This window comes from Homarus americanus, unplaced genomic scaffold, assembly GCF_018991925.1.
Source record: "Homarus americanus isolate GMGI-L3 unplaced genomic scaffold, GMGI_Hamer_2.0 scaffold31037, whole genome shotgun sequence".
NCBI classification, from domain to species: Eukaryota; Metazoa; Arthropoda; class Malacostraca; order Decapoda; family Nephropidae; genus Homarus; species Homarus americanus.
In genome coordinates this window covers 2811094-2836908 of record NW_024722227.1, presented here as the reverse complement: position 1 = coordinate 2836908, position 25815 = coordinate 2811094, and the positions used below count along the sequence as shown (strand labels likewise).

Sequence of the window (25815 nt, the reverse complement as noted above, 5' to 3'; positions counted from 1 at the left end):
AGGGCAGATTTAAGAGTATCCTTTCCTATTCTTCACAGACAATGAGCAGCTTGCACGATCTGGCACAAACTGCTTGGAAAACCTTGTGATAAGCAATGGTCCAAAACTGAGCTCCTGTACGTGGGATAAAACCTGTCAGTGCCTGCTGAACATCTTTCACTCCACGCTGCCTCATGCCCTTCTCACTTGGAGACCCCCTGAGGCAGGCACGGCTTATCAGGTATGTTCACTTTATGTGTACACTTGCTCAAAAAAAGTATCTTTATAATTTTGTGTGGGACAATATGACACAACCGTCAAAGGATTTTGACAACCCTACCGAGACAAGAAGAGTTGCAGTTTTCATTTTGAAATTCATAGGACCTTCCGTAAACATACTTTTTGGAGCGAGTCTACATTTGTATTGGAATATTATTATTGTTTCCAGATATTGAGCATTTTAATACAGGTTGAACCTCAGTAATTCAGGATCCAGTAGTTCGGCATCTTTGATGATTCTGCAAGATTTATATCTTGTGTCCTTGGTGTTAGTTTGGCCAACTGTCCATTGTGTAGCCTGCAGTAATCAACAACATTGTTTATAATTGCAACAGTTCACTTATAGTGGTTGGTGCTTCTATATTTATCTTTATTTGCCTAAAATTTACCCCAAAATATGCCTCCTAAGAGACCAGCAATAAGCCTGGGGTAGGTGTATGCTTTCATAGGTTGTATTAGTACAATAGAGTAGAGTCGTCTCAGAGTATGAGTATCCATAGTACACGACCCTGCTTAAACGTATCTGACCCCCCCTGAACCGCCCTTATGCTTGGGTCTTGCTCTTGCACTAGCTCAGCATGTTTATCATTTGTCCGTGCTTGTTTGAGAAAAAAGAAAAACATTACAATACACCCACCTCTCGTTTTACACGGGTTACGTTCTTGAAAAAATCACCGCATAATTCAAAAACACCTAAATTAAACATATTTTTCCCATAACAATACATGTAAATGGTACGGGTTAGGGGGAAATCATATAACTGTCACAATGAATATTCTTTTACCTTACTCATTAATATAGAAAAACAGTTAATAAAGGAAAAACAATAGTACTGTAAATACATCTTAAATAACACTTCCATTGACAACTGGCGACTTCTGCTTACCCAAGGTGGCGTAGGGGAGGGTTGAGGAGGGAAGCTACAGAGGCGGAGGCGAGAGTATGGGTGAGTCAGTGGTTGAGGTAAGCTGTGGTCTGGCGATGCCAGATGTCGATGGCTGAGATGCGTTGTTGCCAGATTTCGAGAAATATGTGAACAATGTCTTTTTTTTTTTTTTTTTCTTCTCGCAGGATTCTTTGTAGCACTGCATAGCCGAATGCACATTTCTACTCACTTTTGAGCTATGATCACTATTTATAACGTCTTCATCTATAATAGCCAAACCACGTTCAGTTAAAGTAAATACCTCTGTCAACCGCTTTGCTGATAGAGTTCGAACGACCTCAGGCTTCTCTTTCTTCTCTGCTTCCTCAACTTTCCGCTCTTTTTCAGAGTCAAGCAAATTTTGGGACGAAAGTTCTTCTTTAAAGATGTTTAGAATAACCATTGAGAGCACGTGGGTTTGCGGAATGGTACACCATCACTGGTTTTAATTTGCAGTAACCTTCGGCATTACCTGCAAACAAAAAGGTATAACGATCCTTATCGGCCTTGAAGCCTGGTGCTGTTTTTTCCTCGCGAGAGATATACGTTCGTGCTAGCATTCTCTTCCAAAATAGAGCAGTTTCATCCAGATTGAAAATCTGCTTTGCAGAGTAGCCTTCCTCCTCAATAATACCCTTCGCAGTCCCACGGCATCGGCAGATGCAGCCTCCCCACTCATCTTGATGTTGTGATACACGTATCTTTGCCTGAAGTTAGCAAACCAACCAGAACTAGCACTGAATGGTTTCACTGGGCCTTCTTCATCCTTCTGTAGCTCATCATAGATTGCACGAGCTTTTTCTTGGGCTAGGAACATGCTGACTGGTACGTTGTGCTGATTTTGATCTTCTCTCCACATACTGAGCATCCTTTCCATATGCTCCATTATAGAACTCTGAGCATAGGAGGTTTTTGTTGCACTTGCAGATGTCCCTGATTGAGCACTGTTCTTTTACCTTCTCAGTATTGTCTCGAATGGTACGAACAGTGCTCTCACTTAAATCAAGCACGCGGCTAACCTCCGACACACACACACACACACTCCTCTCTGAAGGCGGTTGATCACAACTAATTTCACATCCATTGCGATTGTTTTTCATGCCTCTTTAGCTTTAGGCTCCCCGGAGGAGGCAGATGGACGTTTTCCAGACATGCTTAATGGGAAAAACAGCGTTTAACACTAAAAAGGTACGTGATAAACACACAAAGCAAATGAGAGCACAGAGAAAAAGTAGTGCTGGTGTGAACTGAGAAAGTGATATGCTGGAAGCTTGCTGGACGTCGTCACAGTTGTTGTACAGAACACTTCAGCATCATCACTATCTTCATCATTTGTAGTAATAATCTTTATTATTACATTACAGTGGTCCCTCGGTTAACGAATGCCTCGGTTAACGAAATTTCGGTTAACGAACTGCCTCCCATAAGATTCTTAAATTCGGTTAACGAACAAAAATTCGGTTAACGAATTTCTTACGAACCGACCTCAACATGTTTTCGCTTGCACTGGCCAGTCAACCAGCTTTAGTATTAGTCCGCCAATACATTAATCGGTTCTAGGGCTTAAATTCCTTACTATTTTAGTAAATATCAAGAAGTTTATACTATTCAATAATTTTAAAAGTTTAATATTCAATTTTTTAGTCATTTTAACAATTATTGAACATAATTGAAGGTAAAGTGACTAGTTTAATGCGCGGCATCCAGCCTCTTAACACAGCAAACAGGCGTTAGTCTCTCTGTTTTCACTGGAGGTAACATCTTGCTTGAGACTCTCTTCAACTAAACGCTTTTTTTCTGTGTTCCAAGCAAGTTATTGGTCATTTTGAAATATATTTTACATATTGACAATATATAATGCAGTGCAGTGTTGATTTAAAGAAAATAATCTTGAAATACACCAAGAGAACTAAAATTTTATGGGTGAAATGGTGTGACTTCTCTTCCACCCCAATGCCTTCTCTTCTTCCTTCTCCTCCACCCCCATTCTAATTTCCATCATCATCATCATCCAGGAGCCTTCTACATACACACCTCAAAGTAAGTGAACTTTTCTACCATTTTTGTTGAATTTAGGCAATTTTCGGTGAGCTGGAACCAATTACCCAAAAACCCATTGAAACAATGGTTTCGGTTAACGAATGTTTCGGTTAACGAACAACCTGCTGGAACGGATGGTGTTCGTTAACCGAGGGACCACTGTATTATAATAATTATTATTATTATTAATAATATTAAAATCAGTGATGTTGATATGACTGACTTTATAGTAATAACTTACAAGCACCTCACCAGGCATCACACGCGACTCTACTGCCAAGCAAATACATGCGGCAAATATAAAATTTGAGTGCATTATTTAAAAAATAGGTGCGAGTAAATTAGGTTTTGGTATTAATTAAACAATATCGTTATTCCAAAAACGCTTAAATCAAACGCGCATAAAACGCGAGGCGACTGTACAGTAATATTTCCGATAGCCGGAATCCTTCAAACCCGGAACTTTCCGATAGTCGGAATTGAAATTTTCCGAGGGGCACATTTTCCGGAAAATTCCAAGAAAATTTTTCTGATACTCGGAAAATTCCGAGGATGGGGGAGTTTTTTTCCGGGTTTGAGAGATGAAAATCGGGCGCATTTTTTGGAAATTACGAGAAAAATTTTACGTTACCCGGAAAATTCCAGAAAATTCCGGGGATGAGGATTTTTTTTTCCGGCTTTGAAAGAGAGTTCTCGTTACCCGGAAATGCTCGGTACCAATTGTTCCTGCTAACGGAGCTATCACTGTATTCTAATGTGACTTAGAAATAAAGTAAATATAATATAATATAAAACTATAAAATAAGAAAAATGAAGAGCATGTGTGTGTGTGTGTGTGTGTGTGTAGGAAGTGAACAATTGTGTGTGGAGGCAGTGAGCTGTAACTGTGTAGCCAACTCACCATTCCAGCCACACTCCCTCCCTCCCTGATGTGAGCGGCTGAACTGGGAGGAATAAATAAAAATAATACTTTACTGCACTTATAAATAAAATAAAATAAAAAATACTGCATTAACATTTGCCAATTGTTTCACTACACACTGGAGATAGCGAGTAGCTGAGACCCCTCATATCACTTCTCCCTCCCCATCTGCCGCTCTGCATGCTAACTCCAGTGCACCAAGAAATTTTTATTCCCTTTATGTTTTTTTTACTTTATGATATTTATTTATATTTATTTATTTACTTATTTTTATTTAATTTTTTTTTTGCACATTCTGTATGAGAAATTGTGTGCATGTAACAGTTAAGAAAATAAATAAAAATTATACAGTGAACCCTCGCTTTACGCGGCCAATTGAACCCACGGAGGCCCGCGTAAAGTGAACAACATAACATATGGGATTAATTGAAATAGAGACCGGGCCGACCCCCAAACTCCACTTTTTCAGACACAATACCTACGTTGTAGTAAAAATAACTTCTTAATTTTATGATGGTATGCACACACAATTAATAATTGAGAGAAATATCAATAATATTAGGTTTTTTAACACTTACATTAGTAGAAAAGATGGCTGGGCACACGGGGATGGGGGGTTGGTTCCGAGGCAGAGGGCAGATTATTGGCCCTCACCTGTATCACTATCCACCACAGAGGCTTGCAGGGCCTCTTTGTCAAACCCCTCAAAGTCCATATAAGTCCATATCCTCACTATAATTATCACTATCACTGACTTGGGCCGGCTGTGGTGGGTGGCGTGTGAAGAACTCGGTAATGTTTTGATGACTGGGCGACCTTGTGCGCACCCTGCCCGCGCTGCTCTCCGCGTAAAAGAGTACACGCACCGCGTAAAGTGAGCATTCCGGGTTTGGCAGGGTACCGCGTAAATGTGGAAACGCGAAAAAAAAACCCGCGTAAAGCGGGGTAATACTGAATACTGTATACACTCCTGTATTAGATATATATCCAAAATTATGAGTTCAAAATTAACCATAACATAACTCTGGCATCCTCTCTCTCACACTGGTTACTTGAACCTCTCCCAGCTGTTCACACAAGTAAAGGTTTTCTATACTGGTGAATCTTACCGGAATCCTGGGCCCTAAGAGGAAAATAAATGGCAGTGCTCGTGGTGGTGAGAGTTTGAAAAAGAACAAAGCCCATACAGTACTGTCAGGACTTATGAAGAAAAAATCAAGATATTGGACTTACTAAGGAGTGGCGTATTGAACTCTGAAGTTGCACGTTGTTTGCCTTTGTATAAAATAGGGATTATACATTAATATATACAGGGGGTCTGAATATACGCAAATTCACACTTATGCAGGGACCTCAGGAACGTAGCCGTCGAGTACTCTGATGCACTACTGTGTTGTCAAATTTGTATACAGTAAAAAAAATCCATAGCATTGTAGGGTATTTGGCTAATTTACCATTATTTATTTGACTTGCTATTTAATGGAAAAATCATCAGCTGGCAGGACCCAGGTCCCAAGGATGCCGGATATGAGAGGATCAACCTGTATTATTTTATTATATTCTTTTCCTATTCCTGTTCATGCCTCAGACAAATTGTTCTCCATCTTCAGAAATTTTTCACTTGTGCTCTTTAATGTAAAAGCTCAATCCACTCATCCTTTTTCTTTTAGTAACCCCTACCACTCTTTTCCTGATGCACACAGTGTTTTGCTATACAGTAGACCCTTGCCATTCGCTAGTGTTAGGTTCAAAGAAATGGCGCGAATAGACAAAACCGCGAATGGCAATTTAGACTACCTTAGTGCACTACTGTACATACAGTAGGTTCTCAAATTTCGCGAGTTTTTAATTCGACGTTTTTTATTTGACAAAAAAAAAAATCCACAATTTCAAATTTCGACGGCGGAAACTCGACTTTCGACGGGTTTGAGTGGCCCGCCAACGTTCAAACGTGCTCAATCGTGTAAACAGCGTCATTTCTCATATGTACAAAAGATTCATTATTGTTTATTACTGAATTTCTTTTTTATTTAATTAAAGTTTATATGTGCAAAATGAACAATGCAATTCATTAATAATACACAGAATATTAAAACACACGAGGAGACGAGACAGCATTGTTTACGTTAATGTTTACAAAACCAGTGACTGACTGGTTCTACATATAAAACTGAAGAAAATAAGACCCTGGTTGTAGCTGTAGTAAAATTAATGTATAAAAATTTATATGGTTGTTTTAAGTAATGTTATTTAATGTTAATAAATGGAACAATAAAAGAAGCTAACCACCAATGGTAAAGAAAGAAAGTGAGACTGCGCGTATGTAAGTGCGCACTTGTGGAAACATGTCATCATTACTCTACATAAGAATATGAAAGCAACACTTATTTACTGTTCATATATATTTTAATGAATGTTTCTGAATTAAAATAAAATTTTACTCACCAGTGGTGGTAAAGTTGAAAACATAAGGACAGCCAATGTTGTTGTGTGTGTTTTTACTCGGATCACGAAGTTGCCAAGTCATCAGGTTCAACTCTAGCTGAAGCTGTAGAACATAAAAACTTTTTTTGTGTTGTTTTTAGTTTTTATTTAACTTTATCTGTGTTATTTTTGTGGTTTATTAGGATGTTGCTTTATTACAGGTAGTAATTCGCCAAAAAAGTAGGGTAAATAATTTTGGACAATTTGAATTTCGCGAGGTTTTTACAGTCTAAATGGATGTCCAAATATGAGAGCCTACTGTATACCTATACCAAACAACCAATCAGCCGTGGCAGCACTCATCCCCTCTTTTAACTTATCTAATAATAAAACTTGCTTTGTCAGGGTCATCACTAACTTCTGCCTTTTACATTTCACCCCACTAGCATCACTAGCACTCACACTAGGCAGTCTTTAAGGGGCCACTTTCACACAGAAACACTGAAGTTTTGAGAGTACAACATAAGATGCTGCATGGGGGTGACTCGTTATGCTGCGGGAATAGGCTTGCAAGCTAGCCACCATAGCTACCTTCTGCTTACAGCGAATCGTCGGAATCACGAATCGCAAACATACGAATGGCAAGAGTTTACTGTACTTCTCTTGATTATAAGTTTGCAATACACTTTATCGTTTGTGTGTTCAGCAGACTTTTTTTTCAGGGAACTAAACATGTTCTGTACCATTCCTTTGGTACCCTTCTCTTTGTGAAACATAGCCTATTATGTGCTTGTCATTTGACATATAATTCCTCCACCTTCCATCTATAATATCATGATATATTATTTGTTTACTAGTTTTGTAAACTGTATCTAATAAGTTACCATTATCATTGTCATATCTTCCCTAATAGTCTGGTGTAGGTTCAGTGAATGGCGACTCACGAGCATTTACTGGGCTCTTGATCCGATGTGTTGTTCAACTGGAACTCATTCAGTGCATCGACAACATTGTATTTTTCCCTGCTACCAGTAAAAAAGAAGATCAAGAAAATTTAGCTATGGCTCAGGTAAGGTATTATTTCATCTTTTCAGGTAGCACATTTATTTTCATTTCAGCATTTCACGATAATTTACTGTACTCATTAGTAAACCATGGTTAAACTTTTTGAGATCCAGATGACATTTGGCTTCTTGAGGTGTTAGCTATTTTCTGCGATTTAATACTATATAACAATAACACTAAGCCACTTTAATTTGTGTAGTAATCATGAGATTTTAGTTTAATTTAACTTTATGGTGGACAGATGTATTATTATGGTGTTATTATGTGTGTCTTGTGTACAATTAAAGACAAAAGTCGTGTCACGGTTTTGTCCGAAGATTAAATATAACTCGTGAAACATTATGAGAGCCCCCTATCACAGGGCAGAGCTCACCAAAAGTTTAGCCCTTCAGCATATGTTTTCACTAAATTTCACGACACAACTTTTGTCTTTCATTGTACACATGGAACGTCTTCCATGAGGGCAAGAATTTGATAAATAAATATTACATAAACAGTTATAGGGCCAAGTGTATATGTGATGATGCTCCCAACCCATTTGATTTTGTTATCAACTATTATCTTAGAGTTGGATGAAAATCTTGACACAAGCTTGATGCCTTCACCTAGAATAGTCTGTAAATATATAACATAATTGAGTACAGTAGATACTATAAATTTCAGACCATGTTTACTGAATACATGCAGAAACTGTAATTTCAAAATCATGGTTTTATAACACGTCATAAAGAAACATACACTTTGATGTTTTTCAGAAAAGTAAAATAGAGAATACTGTACTTGCATGAAGGTTATTTATGACTGTGTATTGTACTGTATAAACTTACTGGCTACTATGATTTAACTCACACTGCATTGTTAGATTTAGATATAACTTTTATTTTGTCAGTTATGTGGGAATAGATGTTTGATATATTTAAGAATGAATACAGAAGATTGGTCAAAAATTTTTTTTTTTAGATTTGATGGATGAGCATTTATTTAGTAAAATCATAACATAGGTTCATATGGACTGTGCATGTTTATAGATAGCATAAGTACTGTATACAGTGCATTGAAAGTGCAAATATGCATCATTTTATTTTTATATACCATCATACATAGTTTCTTTGAAATACCTCAGTTTCCCACCCACGTGTCATCTCTGTTTTGCATGTATGAGTTATAGCTTTGCCATTATAATGGCAATGCTTGATAATTATCAAGCAGTTGGTGGCATTTCAGTATACCTGTGTAACTTTTATTTTAGTGTTTTCACCAAATAAACAGTTGATATTTTTTCAAGATAATTATTGGTGACTTAGTTGTATTATTAAAAAGACCCCCAAAAAACAGTAACATACATAATGAAAATCACTAGTCCTCACACACATTAAACCAGTTGTTAATTCCATTGTGATGTGCACTACAGTATTTAATGAAATAAAGCCTATAATATTATTTAAAACTGATTTATGGTGTTGTTTGTTTAATAAGGCTGGTGATGCAGTTATACCAGTAACACGTGAACAGCGTGAGGATCAAGGAATGTACCGTCATTTAGCTGCCAGTCAACTCTTCACACTTCTTGATTGCCTTATGGCTTCACATAAATTTGCAAAAACTTTCAACTCTAATCATGAACAAAGAAACCTCTTGTGGAAAGCAGGTAAGTGTATTTATTTGATAACAATGTGCTGTATGAGTGATTTATGACCTCAGTTTAGTCATTCTTAAACATTTCTAACATTAATTTAAAGGACTTAAATTAAGGATCATGATTTACACAAGTAATGAACTTTTGGTGGGAAAGGCCCTGCAGGACTGAAAATTCTCAAGTAAAACTCCCCATCCCAGACTTAACCCTTAAGCCCCGGGTTAGGGTGCTGCTGGCAGTACCCCCCATTTCTTACAACCACTACCTCTAGCTCTCCTCCTCTTCACATTTAGATTCATGCATTTTTTAACTCAATTGGTCTCATTCATTCTCTCCACATGCCCAACCATCTCAGTGTACCTCTATGCAGAACTTCAATACTCTCAGTAGCCAGCTACCCGCTTAGCTTTGAACAGGATTTCTTATCTTTCAGTGTCACATTGCACATCCACCTCACCATTCTCATTTCAGCTTGTTCAAACCTGCATATAGCACCCTGTCCAGTAGGGATCGTGTTGCCCAGGTAACAGAACTCATCAACGTAGTCCAAGGACATATCCCCAATGTTGAGTTTCTCCAACCCCTCTTTTTTTACGGGGATTAGTCCACCCGGGAACAGGTCACTGACCCACATCAGGGCTTGGGGAGCGAAAATGTAATTATAATAATAATAATGATGATGATGATGATGATGATGATGATGATGATGATGATGATGATGATGATGATGATGATAATAATAATAATAATAATTCATAGTACCGGTAAATACAATTTATAATAGAAAATTAAAAATTAAATAATAATGAGAATAATCATAATAATAACTCAATAATAATAATAATAATAATAATAATAATAATAATAATAATAATAATAATAAAGAACCATAAATACAAAAGTGAAAAAAGATCAAGAGTGAGAAAAAAATATACAGTATATATGTTGTGTTGTCAAAGTAAGAGAGACAATTGAGACCCTGCAATTGTGTGTAAATGAGGCAGAAAGTCAGATCAGCAACCTGGGACTTGGTCACAATTTTCGTGATGCCATATGGCAGCAGGGTCTACCATTAGACAACACATCATGCTTCCAATATCTTCCCAGGCGGTAGTACCTCCCTGTTTGATAGCTACCTTGCTAAGGCCACATAGTTACCTGCATATAAAGGACTTTCAAAGGTAGCAATCTCATGCAGTCTGCTATCTATTCTGCTGCACCTTTTGTGTACCCACCTATTACACTCATTGCACATGATTGACTTGCTTCGAACACCTTTGTAGCAGACACCACGTAGCCATTTTCCAATTTCCACCATGGGTGCCTAACCCACGCCTTGAATTAATATTTTTGTTTTTACCCCATTCTTCTCAAGCCCTTTGACTCTTCCGTCTTTCCATTTCCTAAGTTTTTCCACTGCCTCTTCGATATGTTCTGATATCAGCACTAAGTTATTAGCATAGAACAACTCTCAGGTCAGACCAGTTCTAAAGTGCCATGATATTGCCTCCAGCACTATAATAAACAGAAGGAGGCTCAAGATAAATTCCTGATGAACCCCTACATTCACCTCAGATTCCTCATCATTTACTCTCTCAGTGGTTTTGAGCCCTCATATAATGCCATAACCACTTGAACAAGGCATTCTTCCCTTAGCTTTCTCGCTGCTCACTTTTCTACTTCACATGGTACCCTGTCAAATGCCTTCTCTCTAAGTCTACAAAATATGAAGTAACACTTTAACTCCTTCTCTAGCTATTTCTCTTGTAGATGCTTGGCTATAAATATTGCCTCTGTAGTTCCCCTGTCTGGCATAAGCCCAAACTGCATTTTTTTTATATCCACTCTCTCCTTTATCAATTTCATGATCATTCCTTCCACAACTTTCATAACCTTATCTTACAGCTTCAGGTCCCTGTAGTTCCCGTGTTCAAGTACATCACCTTTACCCTCGTAAGTATTTGTGATCACACTCTTCCACCTGTTGTCTGGAACAGTACATGCCATCATGATTGCATTAGTCATTTTCATCACCATTGACATGCCTACGTCGTCTAATGCTTCCAGCATTTCTGTAGCTATTCCAGAGCTTCCAGCTGCATTTCCAATCTTGATTTTTACAATAGCTTTTTTTCAGTCTTTGGGCATGGTCCCTGTACTTATTCTTCAACTCCGAGGTTGCCCTTGTCTTATTTGTACTCCTCATTCTGTAGTTAATTGTAGTATTTTCTCCAAGCATTCTTTATTTACTTGTTATCAACAACCACCTTACCATGGTCATTTCTCAAGCACTGCCACCAAAAACATGTTTTTTTTTTCAATTCACTATTTGCCATGCTATTCTGAATATCTCGCCACTTTCATCCACACTTCAGCATATCTGCAAAGGCATCCTGCTCACACTTCTGGCCATGTGTGTTTGGCTTCCAGGTGTTCCTCTGGATCACCACCAACCTTCCAGGTCTTATACAATCTTCTTTTCTACTTTATCACTCTGACCACTTCATCATTCTACCAGCACATTACTGCATGCCTGGCTGGGCCTTTCATCCAACCACACTCAGCAGAACACCCATTTACAAGTTAACCATGGATTATCCAATAATCACTGTAGTGGCACCACTGCTGGTCTGAACAAAATGTCCTGGAGGTGTAAATTTCAAATTTCCTAGGTTTCCACGGTTCCCACCAATTCTCCATATTGTTTATTGAACCACCACTTCGTTTTCATGTTACAGGTGTATTGCACTCCCCTCAAAATATTTTATTTGCAGTTATTACCTATTTTTGCTCTTATATAACCCCAACTATGTCTACAAAGAAAGGATTAACTATTAGTGGTAGCATAAGATACAAACACCATTTCTTATCAGTACAAGAAAAGATAGAACTTATGAGAAAAAAACTTTACTGGTGTTTTGATATGAAGCTTGTGTGATTTATGCGGTGTACTGCAGGTTTGTCCACAATATATGATAAAGAAACGGAAATAAAGGAAATATTTTACCTTTAACCCTTTATTGGACGGTATTTATACGTGCACTGTCTACCCAGGACAGGGTATATTTTGCTAGGTAGCAAACGGAGAAAACTACGTAAGGCAATTTTGTTCACATACATGTAGAATGCGCCTTAATTAAGTTTTTTTTTTTGGGGGGGGGGGGCACCATTAGAAAGCTGAATCTATTTTCTAGAAATTTGATCTTCACCCAATAAATACAACAAATAATAATTTTGGAGAAATCACAAATTGAACTGGGAGTACATGTTTTTTGGGGCTCTGGAGCAACCCGTCAGCATCATCATAGTAACCAAACAAGAACCCAGCAACGGGCGCACCCAAACAATGGCACGAATAATCTAAACATTATATGATGTCCTCTACCCTTTACTTGTTTTCCTCTTAAACATCATATGATTTCTGCCACCCTTTAAGGGTTAAGAGTTCATTGTAGAATTAAGGAACAGTGGATAGTGATGTTTCTTGGGAAGGCTTATGTCTTGAACCCCTTATTTTTTGTAAGACAAATGTATTCGTCCTTAATTTTTTTTTTTTTTTTTACTTTACTTTATCCTCTTCGCCTCTGATTGACTTGTTAACCGTTTGAGTGATTGGTGACATGTACTGCCTCCAGAAGTTTCCTCCTCCTTCCCTCTTTTGAAAAATGAACAGAAGCTGCTATAATAAACAATAATAATGGGATATAGTACATCATAAAATACAATAGCACATATTTTATGTACAGTCTCCTTCAAGGCCGTTTGTTTACTATAGTACCTAGTAGTTAATATGAATGAATGTTAAAGGTTATCGGTGATTGGTTACTTAGTTCCCCGTTGCTTAATTAATGTTTGGGCTTTTTTGTTTCGTATTATATTATACTACGTACTATAGTAAACAAACAGCCTTGAGTTGCCAGCTGTCTCCAGCAGTGTTCGAAGAATCTTGAACGAGACTGTACAAAAAATAGCTCTTTCCACTCAAAAAATCCTCTAAGCTGCACCAAGAGTGAACCACACAGTTCTGCCAGCCACCCAGCTGACTGCAGCTGCGCTATGCTGTGTGTATGCCATGGCATCACCTTGAGGGAGGCAGCATGACTGGGCTGGCAATGCAATTACAGCCCACTGCCTCTACACATAATGTTTGCTTCCCACACATACACACCTATGCTCTTCACTTTTCTTATTTTACAGTTTTATATTGTATTATATTCATTTCTAAGTCACATGAGAGTATGGAGATGATATTTCCACAACTTTTATTGTTTCATTACATGTAACAATGACAATGTGAGTAACCATCTTACGGCTGACTAGCGACATGTAGTACGGGGTTTCTACAGTATTATTACTCACACACACATCTCCTTTCTCTTCTATTGGTTTAATTGCTGCACTATTATGTGTGTTTATTTTCAGGATAGTAGTCATAAAACCTGCTGATGTATTTTTTGTATTTGTCACATTGTGGAGTCAAGATTTAGTTGTGTAGGAGACAATGGGAAAATTTATTTCAATACTGTATACAGAATTTCAATTTATGGTAAGATTTTATATTTATTATACGTATATTTATTGATTTTCTAGCATCCTAGGATGATTTAGTGTGTCTTCCGGTGTTTAGCTAATGGCTACAACAGAAAAACCATCAATAGTACAGCAAAATTACTGGTCTGGCACACTGCTGGTTCCAACAATGCCAGAAAATCGGTGGTCAACCAGTACTTTACCTCTTACCCTCACTGTCACTGGCTGTTTCCATTCTTTTCACATCTCCTGAGCATGCTGAAATATTGTGGTGATGGTAGAAACAGACCCCTAGTTTCTTCCTTCCCCCATTTTAATGGAAGTTGCAGAGGAATTACCACTATATTTGGATGCCATTGCATACAGATTCACAAAAGTATTGCATAAATACAGATGGATAAAAAAAGAGCAATTCACTTGCAGCAAGTACAGAGCAAATGGAGGGTGGGGGGATGCAGGAGAGAGGAGGAGATGATACCATGTGCATATGGTGTAGCATAATAGCCACCCAGCTGACTCCTGGGTTTTTCCTGGTATGTGATGTGAATTTTCTTTTGGACCAACATTCAGATAAGCAAACGTCACCTTTGGGTAGCGGGGTTAAGTGTAAGAATAGAGAATTCGAATAAGATACAGCTCAAGGTTAAAAATAAGTACTGTACAGGGTGTAGAATATACTTAAAACGTTTGTTATACTGTACTGTATAAGATTACTACAGGGTACATAATACAATACAATATGCAGGAATTAGAAAAATGAGATAAAGCGAGTCTGCCCTGACAATGTTCCCTCTATTAATACAAATATGTATATGAAGTTTTTATAATGTACAAGAGTTTCACACACAAATACTGTATGTGTGTAATATTTTAGGGACACAAGTTCATACGCATGATGGTAGAAAACATAATGGGTATGTATAAGAGCTGAGCCTAATAAGAGTATGTTCCTATCTGCTTCACTCATCTGGCAGCTGCACTTCTCATTTATCCCAAAGCCCATGTACTGGTGGATGTAGCACGTGCCTGTGGTAATTTTTCTATTTTATTCTTGTTATACAGTATCAGGCCGATTTGTTCTCATGCTTGTTTTAATGCTTATATTATAATGCAAAATTTTTATGGTACAGGGTGTAAAAAAATGCAATATCTTCCACAATGTAGCTTCCAGTATATTATTCATCACAATTTTTCAAATGAATAAACATTTTACAGACAAATTATAATACATTCTAAATAAATAAATTTCTTTCAGTTTGAAAAACAAAACAAAAAAGATGTTTCTTATTTAGAAGTTATTTTATCAGATAAAGATTGAATAGTGTTCTTATGAGCTATAATGATTTTGAGTGAGCAGACCAGGAAGGGTGTGATTGTTGCCTCAGTCCCCCCCTCAACCTTGAGAGTGTTAAAGTGATGATTATTACCAGGACAGTGGAAAGCCATATAACATATCATGAAGGATGAAAATTAACAAATCCATTTAAAGAGGTAAGAAAATAAAATTTCCTTGATGTGGTAGATGATAAATTTTCCTTTAAGAAAAATACTGTATACACAATGAGGCAAACAGTACAAACCACTTAATAGAGCTCAAGCAGTGAACTCTCCTGCAGCACTGGCCTAGAAATATCCTGTGGTAGCCATGGAAACCTATGGATACATAGAATTGGATATCATTGTTTGTAAAATGAGAACCAAATATATAACATAGATACTCAAAACCATGTTTAGTAATTGCATGGTTGACAAGGTTTTACAATAAACTATATAAATTACTTTCTCTAGTACAACCCACCAGAGCTTTACATTAGTTATTTTCACTGTACAGTACAGTAGGCTCTCGCCAATAACGTCTAATAGGTGCCTGAAAAATGCCATTATGAGCGAAAACATTATTTATGTGACATGTAAAAAGGGTTTATTGGTGCTGCCGCCCCACGAATTTCACCATTTTTTCCCCTTTGAAGCCCTGCCTAACACTTTTTGTAAGCTGAAATAAAAAGAATTGTTATTCAATCATCAAAATAAAGAATTTGAGTAATATAACACTTATCTTGGGGGAGTTTTTGAGGTGCTTGGTGTGATGATTGTTCCGAGGCTGGGGCATGGAGGCTACTGCGTCGAGCCTCCGCCCACTTTCCTGGCCCCGTCTCCGTCCCCGTCCCCACGCTGGCCTCTCGCACCCGGTTCACCCACTTCCGCTAACACTTCATCAAACCCCGCAAAGTCAAAATCTTCAGGCATTTCCCCAATGTCATCAATGTCTTCATCAACTTTCTATCACTTTTATCATTCATAGCTCGCCTCACATTTCCATCACTACTGAAATATTTCTTAGCCAGCGCAATACTCTTCTTGGTCTCCTCTAAGTTCCTCTTAATATTTCGCACTGTAGACTCGGGACAGTTCAATTTCCTCACAATATCAATGTTCCGTGCACCACTTTCAATGAGTTCAACAATCTGCTCTTTATCCTTGACCGAGTAGGCACACTTCTTGTGGCTTTGTCTCTTAGCTTTGGGGTCTTTTTACTCATTCACTTTAAAAGTTCCCGGGCGTTCAGGCAGCAAATCACTCCCTCTACCACCTCCCCAAGCCATTATTGACCACCGACCCTAACAACCACTGGTTATAGAGGCGAAAATCTCACAAGTGGGTGCAGCGCTGTATTCCACGGAGCGTGTGTGAGAGTGAGGCGGAGCGGACAACTACGTCATCAACATGGCGGCAAACAAACGTTATCATTGATGCGCTCGGACGCTTCCCATGAAATCTCCGTTATTCAAGAGAATCCAGACGTTATCGAAAATGGGTATCTATTGTAACTTACCGTTATTGTCGAAAACGTTATTGTGTAAGTCGTTATTGGCGAGAGCTTACTGTATGCATGAAAGCTTTATACTGTACAGAATCATCATCAAAAAGGGGACTTTTGCTGTGTCCGTTGTGTCATATTGTGTAACACCATAAAGGTGCAGAAATTGTTTCTGTTGACTGTACATGTATTTAAAGAAAACATACTGAAATACCATATACGGTTGTGTTTATGGGTGACTCAAGTGCAGTAATATCTCTGTTAGCTGGAATCCCTCCAATAGCTGGAATTGAAATTTTCTCAGAAAATCATTCCTAAAGCTGGAATTTCCTGGAAAATTGTGGCTTTGGGAACACTTTTCTGAGGGACATTTTCTGGAAAATTACAAAAAAAAATTCCTTATATCCGGAAAATTCTGGGGATTGGGCTTTTTTTCGGTATTAAGAGATGAAAATCAGGCGCATCTTCCGGAAATTCTGGGTATGGAGGATATTTTTCCAGGTTCAAGAGATGATGTAATGGGCAATTTGTGGAACTTCCAAGAAAATTTTTCCGTTAACCGGAAAATTCCGGGGATGAGGGATTTTTTCCGGCTTTGAGAGAGTCATCTTATTGCCCAGAAATCTCTGATTCCCGGAAGTGCTCTGCACCAATTATTCCGGCTAACGGAGATATCACCGTATTTCAAACATAGAATACAGTACTGTATTATGACTGCTAATACTATTCGCAGGGTCCATGGAACCTAACCCCCGTAAATAGCAAGGGTCAACTGCATATACTGTATACAAGTGTGAATATATATATATATATATATATATATATATATATATATATATATATATATATATATATATATATATATATATATATATATATATATATATATATATATATATATATATATATATATATATATATATATATATATATATATATATATATATATATATATATATATATATATATATATATATATATATATATATATATATATATATATATATATATATATATATATATATATATATATATATATATATATATATATATATATATTATAAGGTAAATCCACATAGTACAGGTTCACTCTTAAGTCGAATCCACTGTTGTCTGGAAACTTGTCTTAGTTTATACTGATTTTACACAATTGAAACATCAATCCCTGGCTGTCAAGAGTGTGAGGCAGGATGGTCTACACCTCCAAATAAGCAAGCACAGTAAGGATCTTTCTGATTTTGGTCTCTACTCATAAAGGGACTCTTAGGATCAATTCCCCATTTATTCTCCCAATGTCATTGTTTTTATGTGACCCTTATAATAGGTAACTTTTTCAATTTATTTTGTATAGGTTTTAAGGGGAGCGTGAAGCCTAATCTGCTGAAGCAAGAGACACAGTCCTTGGCATGTGCACTGAGGATTCTCTTCCGCATGCTGGCTGATCCGTCCAGAGAGGAGGAATGGCCCCAGGTAATATAATCATTTAAATGTTCATGTATTTATTGGTATATATTTTCACATATACTGAACTTATACTGTATTAGGTTTTGTATTATTAATAGTAGTATGAATCCTCAATGGTATGCAAGTCATCAATGAGTGGCTTGTGATATCCATGCTGCTAAAACTCCCCCATGTAGAATATGTTTATTGTCAGAGGACCTTGATCAATTCAGGGGGACCTTTTTTTTTTATTATTATTATTATTATTGTTATTATTATTATTATTATTATTATTATTATTATTATTATTATTATTATTATTATATGTACATCATTGTCACCCAGTAGGACCAGTGCTGAAGATTTGAGATCTTATGTGCTTGTCTCAAGGACAAGTGAGGCTTCAGGTAGGGGATCAAAACCATAAAATAGACTCATGCAATTTGAATCCCTGTACTCGGTCACAGCATTGTCACCATTGTTACGGAAAAGTGTCTGGGCTTCTTCCACTTTGAAGTCTGCATCCTCTTGCAGTAACAGAGCTTATGCACCACCACCACCATGAAGGAGCTTCTTCCACACAAGCCTCAATGTTGTCTCCCTGATATTGTCCCAGGCTGCCTTGAGGTTGAACACTGCATCCTGGATGTTGTAGTCCTTGATGTTCTTCAGCGTCCTCCCCCCCCCCGCCTCCAAGTGTCTTCTTTTTTTGCACACTATGTACCAGTGCTCAACTCAATGCTGTTTATTATTTTCATCTTTTCTGGAAGGCCAAGATGCTTCCTTTAAAATTATGCACTAGATTAAACCAAAAGCCATTGCTTGAGTATTTTAAGGTGTCATAAAACCAAAGATAAAGAATAAATAGAATAAAATGTGGCCGAACAGAGAAGACACAAGGATGATGTATTAATAGAACAAACTCATCAGAGACATCACCATGTGGGCTTCCAGTATTTCCTATACGTATACAGTAATCCCGTGTTTTTCGCGAGAATTACGTTCCTGAAACCCCCGCGAAAAGCCAAAACCGCGAATACTCTTTTAGGAATCACTGTACCTGTGGCCACCAAACAGCTCAGGTAGGTCATGCACTTAACCACGCCATGCTCTCCACTCACAGCCCAGTGGTCACACTGATCACTGATGTACTGTACCGGCATTTACTAACATCATTATTTGAAACTAATCATATTGTAGTATAATAATGGAAAAACGTAAACACAGTTATATACAAAAAAAAAAAAAATTATTTACATGTAATAAAAATTTTTATATTTCGCTGAGGTCGGCAACACCCGCATTGCCAGCCTCTCCCTGCTGTCCTGGCATCTGCCCGCCCTCACGCAGGCAGCCAACCAGTCCTCTTCCACCCACATTCCTCCACTTGAAAACTTGTATTCTGACAAAAGACACAAATGAATTGTCAGTCTTCACCACATCTCGAGACATACAGTAGCTCATACCACCTCTGAGCTTGTCCAATAAAACTGTTTTTTCCGTTAAGGTCATCACTATTCTTGATCTCTTGGTCACTTTAGAGTCTTTGCTAGTAATATTTGCCTTTGATGAGGCTGGCTTACGTCCCGGAGCCATGTGGGAGGACAAACAGAAGAGGTAATCACAGTTTGGTAGGCACGTGTGGACTGAGGCTTCTTGGAGCGGCGGGTGTCTGAGGCAGGAAAGGGTGGCTTCTGTTTTTAAAGGATATTTTATATGTACGGTATATAATTTTATAGAAAAAAAAAGCGATAAAAAAAACTCAAAAAACACGGGATTACTGTACTCGTGCAGTACATAGAGAGTTAAGAATTTTTTAAAAAATCATAAGATTTTGTTCAATAGTCCCAAAGTCTTTGATAAAAGACAAATTATGTAACTTGAAGGTTGAAATGGTTAAGGTTTAATGCTTTTACACTTTGAATTACAGGGGACCCCCAAAATTCGCGGATTTTTATTTCATGGTCCTCTATTATTCGCGGATGACACCCTGGATGTACCCAGGAATGTCTGTGGGTAGTTTTCAAGTTGCCGGCATTTTCACTGCTGGGACAGGGAGACATTCGTTCTAGAGACAGTAATTTCCTGTACCTGTATTGTAGCACGAACTTGAGGGTAGACTCACATTTTTTTTCTTTTTTTTTTCTGATTATTTGTGAGAGTATTTTCCCATTATTATTTATTTGTGTGATTTGCATTTGTGTCTCTACACACACACACAGATATATACAGTACAGGTAAAAGAAATAATTGTCCTAAGGGCAAACACATAAAAGGAATATACATTTCTTTGTACTCAAGTAAAAAGCCTCCCCCCCCCCTCCCTCCCCCTCCCCTCGTGTCAGCAAATGTTATTCGCGGATTTGCCGATTCACGGCCATTTTGAGAACCTGACCCCTGCAAATTTGGGGGACCCCTGTATTACATATAATACCCAGTTCCAACTCTGTAAAAGTGAGTTGGCTGTAGAAAGGGCATTCATCCAGGGAACTTGCCACAAGTTTGCCTGATAGCAACTGGGACACCATACCATTAGGTGTAACAGTAAAATGATGATGATGATGATGAATCAGAACATAATCAATCTACAGTTGCACAAGTACTGTAGTTTGGAAAATTGGTCTATATGCATATGGTGGTGATTGTTTTCTTCAATCTTCCGGAATTTTCTATGTATTGATAATTTGATATGCATTATGGATCTTGTAAATTAGTTAGGGATATTGTACTTTAATTGAAATACAGAAGCTTTGATAGTTTTATTCCTGTTCTAGGTACAAGAGCGACTCATATCTGTGTGTCGTTCTGGGCTGGAATACTTCTTGTCACTTCCCGAGTCTCACCGAGAAGCATGGACCAATCTCATTCTTTTGTTTCTTACCAACATCCATAAAATGTCTAATGATCAGGTAAGTTGCAAGCTATATATATCATCAAAACAAAAAAAGAATTCAGAGACTTGATAATGAAAAGAAGCTGTAAGAAAAATGTATATAAATAGCCTGGAGAGTCACCCGAGTGAAAGCTTAAGGTAGTGCTGGCCAAGAGAGTGATTAAGATATGTTCATGACAGCATGATTGAAGGCACACCAAGAAAAAGTTTTAAAAGGCTTGGTAGATGAAGTGATAATCATGGCTAACCACACAAAGCATGGAATTTGGATATAAATAGTGATGATGATGAGTGAGGTCTAGAAGTGTCATATTAGAGAATGCTCACAAACTGAATGCAGGTCATACATAGCAAAGTTGTTTTATATGTGGCAGTGTTAGCATGAACCTGATTCCCCAATAAACATGCATAGGAAAGCCTTGTAAATTAGTATGGAGAGTAAGTCCAGTATTCACTCATTATACTGCATATATACAGTCAACCCTCACTTTACGCGGTTAATTCAACCCACGGCGGCCCGCATAAAGTGAACAACATAACATATGGGATTAATTGAAATAGAGACCGGGCCGACCCCCAAACTCAACTTTTTCAGACACAATACCTACGTTGTAGTAAAAATAACTTCTTAATTTTATGATGGTATGCACACACAATTAATAATTAAGAGAAATATCAATAATATTAGGTTTTTTAACACTTACATTAGTAGAAAAGATGGCTGGGCACACGGGGATGGGGGGTTGGTTCCGAGGCAGAGGGCAGATTATTGGCCCTCACCTGTATCAATTGTATCACTATCCACCACAGAAGCTTGCAGGGCCTCTTTGTCAAACCCCTCAAAGTCCATATAAGTCCATATCCTCACTATAATTATCACTATCACTGACTTGGGCCGGCTGTGGTGGGTGGCGGGTGAAGAACTCGGTAACGTTTTGATGACTGGGCGACCTTGTGCGCACCCTGCTCGCGCCGCTTACACAACATGGCGGATGGCGGGAGAGATGGCGGGAGGTTTGGATCCAAAAATGGCGTTGCTCGCCAGCCGCTCTCCGCGTAAAGGGGTACACGCACCGCGGAATGTGAGCATTCCGGTTTCGGCAGGGTACCGCGTAAACGTGGAAATGCGGAATGTGGGACCGCGTAAAGCGAGGGTTGACTGTACTGTACAGTAAAACCCTCTTAATCCAAACTTTTTATCTGCTTTCTCTGGACTAGCAAACCACTGAGGACTAGTTTCTGTTAATCCAGTTAAGAGTCCATATTAACATGAAGTAGTCTGGCTCTACTCACATGGTGACAAAAATAAATATGTATTTTTGAATCGCTAACCTACAGTATAATAAATACAATTCTCGTACAAACTGCACAACAGTATTTACCACAAAGTTGGTGATTCTGTTGGTCAATTTTTTCGTCATATTTCTCCTTCAAAACTTTTGCACACACCTTTCTCATGATCTTCCAGAACTGCTAGCTTTTCCTTCTAACTAAACTTCTTTCTGGCCCTCTTCCAACTTCCTTTTGAAGTTGTCTTGCCTTTGGAAGTCATTGTAATTTGTCCACAGTTACAAATAGTCATAGGAGTTAAGAGATGCGCACACGAGTGTGACTGGCTTGTAAACAAAGCGGCTGTGGTTGACATTGGATTTTTTTGGGTCATTCCAGACCTTTTCCGAATTAAATACTACCCCCCCCCCCACCCTCCCCCCAAAAGAAAAAAATTGCCTTATCCAAAAATTTGCTTAATATGGACTGGATTCCAACCAATTAGTCTGGATTAAGAGGGTTACTATGGGTTTTATAATGTCAAGATATGCTTCCTAAGTGTGTGTTATTTATTATAAGACGTATCTAGATGAAGATAAATTGTGATAATATATGATGTTTCTCAAATTTTTTTTATTTGACAGCACGTGACTACATAGTGTACATTTAAGTCTAGGTATTAAAGTCCCCCACATTACCTTTCATCATCATCAATTTTTTTATTGCTATTTTCCACGCTTGCATGGGTTAATCACAATTATGTGATAGCAGCTGTTGGATAAAACCAGAACAGTCATCTACCCCCCCCCCCTTCCCCCACCCAAAAAATGCATCAAAAGACCCTGGGATGGGTACAGCATTGGTGACAGAGGCCATCAGGCATGTTGAAGCTTAAGTTTTATGGCTGGATGTCCTTCCTAACACAACCCACAGAAGATGTTGATGTAGAATACTGTAATATCTTTCAGTATTTTTCTTACTTCACAAGACAAATGTAAATTGAATTATTGTATTATTTAGTTTGCTTTACATGGAATCAAAGGACATGACAAAATATTTTTTTATGAAACTTTACTTCAAGTTGTCTTTAATTTTTTTAATATTATGGAGTTGTGTAATATATCAGCAGAAGAAAGACTATGAATAAAAAATAAAATATACACCCACCTCACCTAGCCTACCATCTTATCTCCTCCTCCCCCATCGAATCTCCTTTCTCCTTCCCCACCTTTCCTTCAGGGGCTTGGTCTTCCCATTAGACATCAGTTGCTCTTTGCATACCTGTACCTAAAATGAATTTCAAAGTGGCTGTGATTCTAAAATGCTTTACATAATTTTGTCTTAGATATAAAACCTGTATCTATACTTATGTATGAGACTGAGTGTATTTAAAATTCTGCTTAAATAACTCGGTGCCCCCCACCCCCAACACCCTCCAGGTGTTTTGTGGTGTGAAAACTTAACAGCCACTCGTCAATTAGAATCGAAAAGTGACGTCACCACAGTTGTCCCAATTAGAGGGACAGTTCACAGTGAGTCTTAGTCAGACTCAGTCACTATGCAGGCAACAATCATCCACAAACTCCTCAACTTAAGGAGCTTGATTGTTACTTGTCATGCCCAGGGGATGGGATGGAGATACTGAGGCCTTTCCCAACATTATGTGACTTATCTCTCACGTTTAACACCCCACTACCTGCATCTGCTGCTTGTGAGCATCTGTTAGTCATGCTGGGCTTATTATTTATTGTTTAACTAATTTATTTCACCCCAGGGGGAGAGAATCCTAGTCACCAGACCGTGCAGTCAGACACTAATGCATTGGTACTCGTGTCTCACAGGACATGCTATGACTTGTGATATGGAGACAATGCTGTGTTGATTTAGGACATTGGGAGTTAGTACCCATAATAGCGTGGGTAGCATAAAAGAATTAAATCTAAATTATTACGATTAAGTAGGTGGTGACATAGTGGTCAGTGACTCCCTGTGGTGGGAGGCCCCTGACAGTGGGACAGTCAAGACAATAGTGTTGAAGGGTGTCAGCACTGGGACAGTTACAGAGTCATCCTCCACCTCAGATACTTGCCAGATAGGTCTGTATCTTAACCTAATGCGAGCAGAGACGACATTATTTGGTCCACGTTGACGATACTTGTGTGGATAAGGAATAAAGTGATCATAGTGTTGGTTGGATATACTCTCAGCCCATTCACTATCCATGCCATGGATTGTAGGGAGAAGAGCGGCTGAACGCATTCTCTTTCAGTAGGTCATGCTGGGCTTATATTTAGGCCTAAAAGATCCTGTTTGGACAGCCATAATTTCAATAATCAGTTATTGATTAATCACAGTAGAAAGATTTGCAAATAAACATGTGTAATGCTGTGCCTTTTATGTTTGTCTTTAGTTGACTAGTTTTTTTACAATTTATGTGTATTTATTTTAATATTTGAGACAATTAATAATTTTTTTGTTACTTTTACTTTCAGTACTTGAGTACTTTATGAATGAGATACTTTTTTACTTCTACTCGAGTACATTGAACTTTGGATACTTTTACTTCTATTTGAGTAATATTCTGCCAGTGTATAATACTTTTACTTAAGTAACAAAGTCCGGTACTTTTTACAACTCTGCCTTTTTCCTCCCTCTTTCATTCCGTGGTCCATATGTACTCCCTGTAATCCTCCTCTCTTTCTGTTCTTTTGATCTGATTCATAATATTATGTGGTCAATTATCACAACTCCTCACTGCGTTAGTCAAAAATACTGCCACCTTTCAGTCACTTCTTGACTAGACTTTTCAAAAAGATTTTGAGACAATTAATATTTTCTTTGGCATATTTAAGTTGATATTACATATTTTGTGATAGAATACCATAGATTTTTAGTTTTATCTTAGTGTAAAGTGAAAGAAATTACTCTAATTTATGATAATCTTTTCTTCTTTTTTTTTTTACAGTTTGCTGCTCATGCCTCCAATTATTACCCATTTTTGTGTGAAATCATGTGCTTCAATCTCAAGCCTGAATTAAGAGCAGTTCTGCGCCGCTTTTTCTTACGTATTGGTATTGTATTCAACATAACCCACCCAAGTGTTCGCAACCATACAACATCCACATCCTCAATAGGCTCCAATTCTTATCCTAAAGAGACTCACCTAAGTGAATAGTAAAGAATATATTAGACATAGTGTTTGTACAAATTATTGAGTTTCATGGCCTAAATCATTATTACTGTATTAAAACATTTAATAATAATAAATGAACCACTAAGAAGCACATATTCTCATTTAAAACTTTGCATCTATTAAAGTTATGTATTGGTGTGGATGTATGATAAATTGTATTTCTCTTCCCAGCGCAAATGATGTTTTTCAAGAGACTAGTGATATATAAACTGTTAGCAGTGTCCATATTATGGCAGTTTATGCTTGTTTACATATCTTATATTTTAGCTAATGCTCTGGGGCCAGGTGTCACTCACTCATAATACAGGCTGCTGACTAGGGAACTGGGAATAAAGACAATTTCTGTTTCTCATTTATGCAAGCCAGGGGTCATAAAGGGGCGTAACATTTACTATCTGA

General features: G+C 37.8%; 1 protein-coding gene across 1 annotated transcript in view; it reads left to right on the top strand.

The window, feature by feature from the left end:
- Positions 1 to 25504, top strand: part of LOC121862290 (brefeldin A-inhibited guanine nucleotide-exchange protein 1-like) — a 101705-nt gene extending 76201 nt beyond the window's left edge. The window contains 7 exon segments of the mRNA XM_042360422.1: positions 39 to 220; positions 7483 to 7638; positions 9111 to 9282; positions 11176 to 11223; positions 17970 to 18088; positions 20836 to 20970; positions 25189 to 25504. Of these exon segments, the coding sequence (XP_042216356.1) occupies positions 39 to 220; positions 7483 to 7638; positions 9111 to 9282; positions 11176 to 11223; positions 17970 to 18088; positions 20836 to 20970; positions 25189 to 25398 (1022 nt within the window). The 3' untranslated portion in view covers positions 25399 to 25504.
- Positions 25505 to 25815: the final 311 nt, after the last annotated feature.